At 27.3% G+C, this 11,278-nt stretch overlaps 1 protein-coding gene across 1 annotated transcript; it reads right to left on the reverse strand.

The window, feature by feature from the left end:
- Nucleotides 1-2,260: 2,260 nt before the first annotated feature.
- On the reverse strand, nucleotides 2,261-9,093 carry LOC136984553 (chloride intracellular channel Clic-like). The gene is made up of 5 exons (XM_067281588.1): nucleotides 8,880-9,093; nucleotides 8,304-8,405; nucleotides 5,868-6,071; nucleotides 4,516-4,690; nucleotides 2,261-3,255 (listed from the first exon to the last, which is right to left on the reverse strand). Exons 1-5 carry the CDS (start codon nucleotides 8,928-8,930, stop codon nucleotides 3,047-3,049), a joined length of 741 nt encoding a protein of 246 aa, XP_067137689.1. The 5' UTR covers nucleotides 8,931-9,093; the 3' UTR covers nucleotides 2,261-3,046.
- Between the last annotated feature and the right edge of the window lie 2,185 nt (nucleotides 9,094-11,278).

Below are 11,278 nucleotides of genomic sequence, written 5' to 3' on the forward strand. Positions count from 1 at the left end.
AAGTGAATCGTAACTGGTGACGAAAAATGGATTGTTTATAACAATGTCGATCGCAAGTGATCACGGACTAGAAGAGATGAGCCAGCTCAAACACCTTAAAAGCCGATATTCATCAAAAAAAAAGTGATGCTCTGTTTGGTGAAATTTTAAGGGAACTGTTTTTATCGATCTTCTACCAGACAATTACACAATTGATTTGGAAGTGTACTGCCGTCAATTGGACAAATTGAGCGATACCATCAAACAAAAAAGACTAGAATTGATCAACAGAAAAGGTGTAGTGTTTCATCATGATAATCCAGACCTCACACAAGTTTGGTAACTTGTCAGAAGCTGTCACGGACAGCTTCTGACAAGCTTGAATGGGATGTGCTACCACACCCACCATATTTGCCAGATCTGGTACCCTTAGATTATTACTTGTTCTGGTCTTTACAAAATTTTTTAAATGGTAAAACATTTGCTTCAAATGAGGATGTCAAAAATCACTTGGATCAGTTTTTTGTAAGCAAAGATCAGAACTTTTATGAGCATGGAATCATGCTACAACCAGAAAGATGGCAAAAGGATATTAGACCAAAATATATAAATATTTTATTGAATTATATATTGACTATTATAAGAAAATTGTTTTTTATATGGAGAAAATGAAATTACTTTCCAAATGACCCAATGTAATAGAACTTGGAAAGTAAAAATTGCTTGGATGTCTCTTGTAGTGTGTAAATAAAGTTCTAGGGTTTCTCTTTCAGTTCTAGTTTATAATGTAGTTTTACTTTTTATGATAAATAAAACAAAAACAAAGTTACATTAAATTCTTTAAAAAATTTGACTGTTATAATTTATATTATGGTGTTTTTTGTATTATACAAATTTGTACATTTATTGTCAAAGAAGGAAATATAATAAAAGATTCTTTTATTATATAGTGTGGAAGAGGTCAAAGAATTTTTTTACATTTTTTATTAAAATGTATTTATGAACGAGTACAGTGACTGAAGGGGTTACAAAATTCCCAAATGCATATTGCTATTAAAGATTGTAAGAAGTTAATAAGAGTTACCATTGTAAGCATGAGGTATGTGAATAGTTTAGAACCTTTCATTTATGAACGTGTAGTCATTATCAAATAGAATATTTGATATTTATAATAAACTCACTTAAAGGCACTCTATACTCAAACTCACTCTCTGTAATGCATTCCTAAAAATGTGTACAAAAGTCAAATAATACATTTGCATTTTGCAAGTGAATTCTAAGTGAAACAGCATAAGTTCTCAGCATTCATATAATTATAAAGATTTTATAAAATCTTTAAATTTATAAAGTTAAAAATCAGAAATGAATTCTGTTCAACTCTAATAAAATATTTGTCTGCAATAAAAAATATATTGCAACTATGAAACTTGTACACTTAATAAATTTCACTTGTGAATATCAAAATTGTGCTGCATCAAATTAGTTACTTCATGTTTTGCTTATGCCACATCAATTTTAACAATGTATTAAGCAATTGCATTTACATAATAGTAATCAGGTTATAAAAGTGAAATTTAGACATTTTGAAAAAAAAAACTAATTGTTGAGTTTAGTACAATACAACACAGTTCAGTCTTGTAGATAATCACTATAAATATCAATCCCATCTTGCCATCTCTGCTGCAAAGTTTCAATCCTGTGAGCATTGAATGACAGGTTTTTCTTTGAACAAAGTCTGTTGTTGTTGTCACACAGTATTGTCATTGAACAGTATCTTAGTATTTTGACAATATGGTTCTGCGGGGTGCCAAGTCTGGACTGTAAGGTGGATGAGGCAGAACCTTCCAGACTGACCAGCTTCTATAAAGTCATCTTTGCTCTGTATGCTGGCATGTTGTGGTATTGGACTTTTTCAATTTTTGGAGTGTATGGGAATGCTCAAATTGTTATACTAATTCTCTGGCAGTCAACCGTGGATTATTGCCTGGAGAATGTCAATGGTGGAATCACTGTCTGGATGAGGTTCATCTTGAAGAGAGAAATCTCCATCCTTGAATTTCTTGAACCAATTTTTACAGGTCTACCTGTTGACTGTATCCTTGCCAAATACCTTACAGATGAGCCTTTATCACATTGGGGCCACTTTTGAAGTAATAAGACAATAGTACACACGTGTTCTTTTGAAAGTTTTATATTTCATCCCTGACAAATTGAGAAAAATAATTGATGTGATGCATGAGTAATAATTTGAGAAGTACCAAAATAAAATATGACAAAGTGGTGGTTTTTTAAAACATTTATTATAATGAAATAGGATACAAAAATAATTCCATTGTTTTACAGTATTTGTACAATGAACATACTTGTTTGCTATCACATTTTTCATGCAAATCTGAATAGTATTTTTATATATTACTTCTCAATTATTAAATAATAAAATTATAAAATAATAAAATTAACAAAAATATTAACTAAAAGTTAGTTTCAAATTTAAATGCGGCTCTAGAATTACTTTGTACTAGATAGAGTTGATTGCAAATCACTGAACTGAAATATATTTTAAGAAAGTCTTGTTAGAAAAGTCCCTTTTAAATATTCTATATATTAATGTTTCCAATTAAAAATGATGGGTTAACACAGATATTTTAATTTTGAGACTTGCGGTGCTAGTGTAGGATCTAAATATGGACAAAGCCACCCTTACAAAATTATTCTAGATATACAATTCTATAACTACTGTTGTTTATTATTGTGAAAGCCAACCATTTATATGTAGAATAAAAAAAAAATTAAAGCATTACAAATGTATAAAAATTCTTCCTAAAAATCCTTATTACATTGAAAAAAATCGCATTCAAGCATGTTATTCGGTAATACTGGCCCTCCAGAGAGAAACTGAATCGTAGAATATTTTCTACTTGCAGAGAACAGCTGAGATATTAATATTTTGTAAAAACATAAAAATTCATATAATTTATATTAGTTTTAAAACATATAAAACAAATATATAACATTTGATATAGTTCTTTCGATAAAATTCCGAGCAACTCAGTAAAGGCCGAAAATTTTATTTGACGGGAACTGTATTTGTGTAAGTCGGTAATTCCAATTCTTCATGCTTTGTCATTTTGCTACCCAGCTGAAGATTATAATGGTTGATGATGTCTTGATCGGCTGGACATGACTGGGTGAAAGCATCTAACTGATACATATTGTACATGTATCTCCACAGATTTTTTAGGCTTGTTGGTATCTCAAAGTTAAGAAAATATTTCCCTGTAATATAAAAAATATATATTAAATTTAAACTTAATCATATAGAAATTTTAAATGTATATTTAAATCTGAAGCATACACTGTAAAACAAGGATGCACAATAAAAGTATTGTTTTTGAACAGGATGCAGTATTCGTCATAGTTTTGCATTGTTTGATTCACTTGCACGTTTATTTTAGATAAATGTTATGAAAAACTCATAATTCTAACAATTGTTTTTGCCAAAATCAAGTATGCACGTTGCATGCTTCTGCTATAAAAAGTTTATTAAAAAATCAAGCTTGTTTTTATTTAAATCTGACCATAATATTTTAAAAATGTAATTAACTTTTTAGGATAAAATTGAAGTACATTAGTCAGTTACTAACTCGATATTCACTTGTATTAGTTGTACAGGTACATATGATCTATTATTAACTATGCAAATAATTTATCAGGTTTATGCAACTTGTATAATTGCATTAATGTTTTAATTCTGAAAACTTCACATGATGATATAAGATATATTCATTTGGATAGTTATTAAAGTATTGATGATTGGAATTATTTGCCATTTTGTATGCAGAAAATGTATTACAGCCAGAAAAGTGATGAGAAGGCAATAAAAACTAAAGCATTGTTAAATTATTAGTTATGCAAAGAATTATTACAGCTGAATGCTTTCAAAATTAAACTGTACAAATATCAAGTTTAACTCACTTTTAAATTTTCACAGTATCTAATAAAAGCAATTAGCATGATCAGATATAATAATAATACTTTTTATTTCAATTTTGTCCAGATGAATCTACTTCTACTAAGAAAAAGCTAACATGATCTACAATTAACATCTGCAGTCTATTTTATGAGAAACTATAAATTAATATCGTCATTATACTAACAACCGGAATTCAATTACTAACAAAACATCTGAAGCATTCAATATTAGTGATAACAGAAAAGAAATTTGAATTTTATCTTTATGGCTTTTGAAGGGGGAAAACAACTTGATTGAAACTTTAATTTCTATATATCTTATGAGATATATTACTAAATTAGAATTTTAGTTTCCGATATTGATTTGAATAATGTTTATCTGCTATCTCACTTAAAAATTATTTAAATATATATATATATATATATATATAATTTTCTGAAACAGTATTGATAGAATATTAGATAGACTAAACACAATACAGAATTAATCTGATATCGAATAAAAATTCGTAGTGTGAAATTACACACTTTTTAAAAAGCTCTATTACAGAAAATATGCATTACCTGCAATTCTGATGTGTTGCAATCTCGGCATTAATTCGCAATCGAAACAGCACATGGCGTTACCCGTTAAAAAGCGTTCGTCGGATCTTCCGAGATGGACGTCGATTCTCTTCAGTTGATTCAATAATGCTCTCTTCGATTGATCATCTCTTTTTGTTAAAAGTAATTTGAATTTCTATAAAACAAAAAAAAAACTCTTTAAAGTTTTGAATCAAGTTTAAATTACTAAAAAAATTATTCTTTATCATAAACTTTACATTATTTGACTAATTTGAACTTAAACTAGCATCATTTAATATATTTTCTGGTTTTCTGTATTATTATTATTGTTTCTTGAAGCACTAAAAAATTATTTTTTGTACATTTTCTGTTCCAGATAAAGACATCCAGGATGATATAAAAAAAATTTTATATCCAATTTCACATTAAACTGTGAAAATAAAAATTTTTCTAAATGTCTAGCTTTAACAAGTTTTATTACATGTTGATATGATACCAGAGAAGTTTAAGGTTAAGTAAACTTATCTTTATTATTATTTTTCACATTAATAAAATATTAGAAATTTTTAGTATATAAAATTTATGATTATATGTTAAAAGTGCTTTAATTTTCATAATATTGCAATATACAGCTGTAGAAATATTTTTCAGAAAATCTTGGCTTGACAGATACTCTTACAGGTTATACTCCACTTAACAATGGAGGATCAAATACATGACAAAAGTCCCATAAGATTATGCTGGAGCTCAAAAGTTTATATTTTTGAGCTCCAGCATAATCTTACAGGTAAGCTATTTCATGTAAAATTTGTCTATGATGTTCACGTAATGACTTATTTCTCGGAACATATCCCGTCATTAGTGGTTAGCGTCATCTACCCATATATAAAAAAGTACGATTGCATAGTAAGATCAAATGGATAAGACTGCGAAGCAGTTTAGATTGAGGTCAATATAACAAAAGACAAATAAATGTCAATGAAGCATGTAATACAGCTATAGCAATAATCATGCGTTATAAAACAAGAAAAAAAGTGATACGAAAATGTTCGTAATATGAAAATAATGTCTTAAACAATGACTTATTTTGTTATTTCCTGCTACGGAAATAACTAGATTATGAAGATGATCTTTTATTTTGCATGATTATTTTAATAGTGTATGTAAAATACTCTAATGCTTATTTTATGTTGTATTTTATGCCAAGGCAACACAGATGATTCAAATACATTAATACACCAAACTGTCAAAGTATATTTTCTATATATTACTCTTTCAATTTCAGTTTTTTATTTGTCAAGCTGTGATGATAAATTTATTATTGAAATATCGACAATGAAATTTACACTTACACTGTACAAGTTTTCAATGACGTTAGCAGTATCCTTATCTCGCACAAAAAGATTATATCCTCCCGGTACGTTTTTCATGATGTATCGTTCAATTTTTTCATTGTCGAGTATAGCCTGTCCGTTATCGATGAGAATGGGAGGAGGAGTCGAGTCAAAATTCGAACGGAAATCTGACGGCGGTTTTAACATGTCGACCGTAGTTACCTACAGGTTAAAAGTTAAGATTTGATAAATGTAATTACCTACTTTTCTATAAGAATACATTAAAATGATTATAAAATACAAGTAATGTTGCACGTTAATTTTAAGGAAATTTCTATCAATTATTACGAAATTGCTTTCTACAGTTTCCTTCAATTTATTTCATAAAAAATTAATAACTTTTCCTAATTCAAAAGTCACAATTTTTAATAAAGTTAGAAATGTATTAGCAATAGTATATATTAATTTGTCTTACAGACACACAAAAAAACACACACAGTTCTCCCTTCTGATAGAATAATGTTTGTTTATTCACAATTAATAACATGACAATGTTTACTTATAGTTTATAATTTGTCATCATATTTAAGATGTTAATAGATAGCATGTAGCTCAATTAGTAAAGGTTCAATAAATTCATTAAATGATAAAAAGAAACTGGATATGTTATTGCAAAGTTTAAAGCTTAATTAAAAGATAAAATCTTATTTAACTTTTGTTCAACAAAGCATACTATAAGCTTAAGAATTGTTTTTTCTTATTAAATATTCTTTTTTAAAATTAATGTTTTACATTATATTAAGCAAAGAGAAATGTTCAGTGTATTTTTGTATAAGAGAATGTTTCAAATATGTTGTTATACTTTTGCAGATGTAAGAAAACTAAAAATAAAGCTGCTTTCTTGGAGTTTAAAAACCATTAACTGTTCAAGAACTTTAAGCTTCGAGTAAAATACAAAAGAACAGTTTCATCATTAGAATGTTAGAAACCATTTAAAGGTATTATTTCTAAAATTTACATGAAATCAGCGTGATATTAATGTGGTAACCATTACTCGAACTTTTTCAAATTGTCATTGGAAAAAAGTTTTAAGTTTCTTTCTGAAAAGGTTCGTTCATTGTTCGAATGCCACCACTTTTATGTCCTTGAATTGTTTTATTCATTGGCTGATTAGCAAAGCATGAGAAATAATGTCTGATGCCAATTATCGTAGAAAGAGAGAAACAGTAGACGGATTATTTTATAATAAATATTTTCCAGAAAAAACTAGTCATAAGTGGAATTATTTTTCCATGCCAATAAAATACTTTTTATGGTGCAACTGATGTTTTTCGAGCAAAAAATTTAACATTTTTAAAAAAAAATAATCAGAACATTAAAATAATTAAAGTTAAATTTGTTTTTTTTTTAAAGGTTGTTAAGCAATTTTATCAGATAAAAAGGCTATTTTTAGCTTTGAGTAAGATTAATTTGAATTTGGTAATGACACTTTTTTTATAATATACATGAAAAGATTGTAGGAAAATTTAATTCATTTTTATTTATTGTAATTATTAATATTTCTTAACCTGTTTTTCATTCAAAATCGACTTATATAATAATAAAAATCCGTACATGAAGCAAAGACAAGTTTTTACATAATTTGATAAACTATTTAATGACAACTTACATAAAAATATTTCGAAATATATAAATATTTTTTAAGTCTTGATACATTTTTCTTTGCAAGTTGTCGTGTTACTTGTTATATCCGACTCACAAATACTACAAATTAAACAAATTGAGCGGAAAAACAACCACCTCAACTAATGCTAAACTACCTTATTGTCTTGTTATACATAAATTGCTACATTAAATTTATTAAAATCGGTTGATACAGTTGTTGTTTCGCAATCATTCTGCAGATAAGTTATGGTTTATTTTTTTGTATGTAATTGTATAATTATGATATGTGTCATAACAGCTACATCATTTATTTACTGATAAAAAAAAGACTAAGTATTGAAAGGAATCCTATCTCTTTCAAAGCATCATAAATCTTTTACATATTACAATGAATGCAATATTATAAATCCTTTAAGCAAGCAGATTACAAGGACATTCAATTGTTTTAACTGATTGCAACAGATAAATTTATAGATCATACTTTGTAAACAAATTAAAATTTAAGAAAAAAAAATGCTGTTTTCATAATTATAAAGTATTAAAAATCAGTTTAGAAGTATATTTATTATTATCATTATTATTATAATATTCTAAAAATTTTTAACACATCACATTTTTATTGCAAGATTTTTGTCATATTAAACAATAGGATTTACTTTTTGTGTGTAGGTAGATTTCAAGGACAAGTAAATCAAAAGTAGTAATGACTATTTAGTTTTCAGGCTGACTAGGCTGATTTTATATTAAGTAGAAAAGATTATACATCATATATTATATATATACACTTACTTTCAAAGCTATAGTTTTTAATTCTGCCAATAGATAAAGGTCCATAAAATATTCCTGGCAGAAAAGGCAGGCACCCTTTCTTCTTCCATCTATTGTGGAAGCCTGAAAAATCACATCAAATATTTAAATTTCTACTTAAAAAAGTATGACAGTTATTTTTATTCAATACTTCAATTACAAATATTTTAAAAATATTCCGAGAATTTAAAAACAAAACATAACACAGGATCTAACAGAACACAGTTCAATCTCCCTGTAATTAATTTGAAAGTAAGTTATGCATATAAATAAACAAACTTTGTACTTGCAGGTATTAAATGATGTTATAAAATGTTATATTTAACTTTTATACATTTTTTAAAGTTAATTAATTAATTAATTAAATAAAATTATTTTACGTGGATTTAAAGTCTCAAATGGGGTGTTTACATGCGTTTTTTCTGGTTTACTCGACGGTTAATTTACCAATTCGAAGACCCACTAACACCGTTTTTTGCGAGTAAAAGTTGGGAAAGTTTGTCACAACGTTTCGCGGGTAATTCGAACGAATTAGACGGGAATTAAAGAAAATGGTACCTTTATAATCAGTTCGATTTCGGGTATGTCTTCGTATTCGTAACTTTCCATCGTTTAACGAGGAGAAACGGACAATCTTTGCTGTTCAATCTCCCGGAACGGACTCGCCTGGTTTGTCGTCACCTTTCCCTCTTACCTGTCCGTTACCTTGACAACAGAGCGCAGGCGCCATCCGCCTATTCTTTCCATTACGTCACACCAGCTTCGTCATGACGTCGGTTTTATTAAACCGTAAAAAAACGATTTAAACAAATTCTTTTTAAAATAATACGTATTAAAAACTTTAAACGATGACGACGAAATAATTTTTTAATCGCGTACCAATTAAAATGACGTCGTAAGCAACAGACGATAATCATAAAAGAATTTAAGTTGAGAAATTTTTCATTGTTATCATAAAGGACGTTAGATAAACGATAAAATTACAATCATATCTTGATAATATTGAAAATTCGAATTGTTTACGCACATCTGATTAGAATTACACAGACAAGTATTGTCTAAAGATACGACATTGATCGCCGTAGACGCGTACTGTACTGCGTATACGGGCGCTGTATTATCTCGTACAGAACGTTCGTTTTCCCCGTAAAAAAATAGATAAACATCACATAAAATGGATTTAAAATTAAATGATTAATTTTGTCATGAATAAATCATATAATAATTATTATGTGAATAGAAAAAAAAGTTTCAAAATCGGATTAATTAGGTTTTAAAAATTTAAATGGGTCAATATGCGATTTCCTTTCTAATGAATAGAATAAAAATTCTCTTGAGTTTTTGTACTTTAAATGGGTGTGATATTCTACAGATCTTATTCTAGATAAAAATGATTAATTTACAAATTTATTTATTCAAAAAACGTTGGATTTATTCATATTTTTCTTAATAAAAAGTCCTATAGGAGCAAATTGAAATTACTTATGCGATTATATAAGTTATTCTACGTAACGATAAAAACAATTATTGTTTACATATTGACTTATATTTGGTATAAAATGGAACTTTTAGCCTTAAGTAGTAGTAGTAATAATTTATGTAAAGTAGGTCTGTATAACATGTACCGCTTGATTTCTTCTATACAAAATATGGTAGACCTATGACAAAAGTATGTTATGCCCACGCATTGTTTTAAAAATGACCAAAAAAAAATCTTTTAAACAATATGTAAACACAATTTGTACTCAATTAAAATAGAATTTGTACTAAATTTTATTCTAATTGTATATTAGAATTAGAATATTAAATTATCATTGGGGAAAAACAATGTATATTTAACACGTGTAAAAGATTATACAGAAGTAGAGAGATAATCGCTTACGTACATTTATTATCTTATATATATATATATATATATATATATTTAACAGAGAATAACAACAGATTGTTATTTAGGCTAATTGCTATATGAATAAAAAGTATATTAATCCTTTGATTAATTGATTAACATGGAAAGAGTCAAGAGAATAGTTCATCTGTAAAATGCCATTTAAATGCATTAATTAAAATGACCTTAAAGATAAAGTTTAATTTTGTTTGGTTTGTATTCAGGTATTAATTAAGCCGGTGTTTCCCAATCTTTTTTATTCGGCGACCCCTTTTTTGTATACATGAAGACCCTGACATTATCTAAGAATATGGTTCGCCCCCTATTTGGAAAACACCGTATTAGACTATTCATAATATTTATCTTTTTTTTCAATGATAAACCTTTATACATGACTCATTTAATGATTTCATAATACATTGAAACATTCATTTTTACTCTTCTAAATATCCTTTTTAAGAATATTTTTTAAATTATTTTTTTTTTTTTGTATACGAATTTAATCGCTGGTGAATGTTAAGATTCTTCAACCAATATAAAAGCGTTTGCTTTATATTAAATTATATTTTTTATGTAGAAACACGCCCTTTGAAGAGCGTTAAGCCATTACATACGTAACACAGACTTATACAATTTTTAAAAAAATAACATTTGCTAACAAATTAACTCTTTATGATTTTACAAATGTAACAAGCTACTGTATAGTTTATTACTCGTTTCTATTGAGGTTTACGAGGTCTCAAACCTTACAAAGTTTCTAGGTATAATTGTTTCTACAAAAAAATAAATCTTCTGGCTAAATTTGAGGTCGATGAGAAAGGGAAAAATAAACATTCGTACTGTACAGTACATAAAACGTGTACTGTCATTTTAAATGAGAAGTTCCCCATTCTACTGCGTATAAAAATAATGAAACTTAAGTTATTTTTTATACTAAAAATTATTGGAATTTTATGCCGAAAATATAAATCTGATCGGCTTTTAAATTTAAATAATTAAATAAAATAAAATAAAAATTGTTTTCTGCCTTAAGGGGTCGCTTAAAATTTTAAATATTTAAAAATCGTCT

This window comes from Centruroides vittatus, unplaced genomic scaffold, assembly GCF_030686945.1.
Source record: "Centruroides vittatus isolate TY-2023 unplaced genomic scaffold, ASM3068694v2 contig_923, whole genome shotgun sequence".
NCBI lineage: Eukaryota > Metazoa > Arthropoda > Arachnida > Scorpiones > Buthidae > Centruroides > Centruroides vittatus.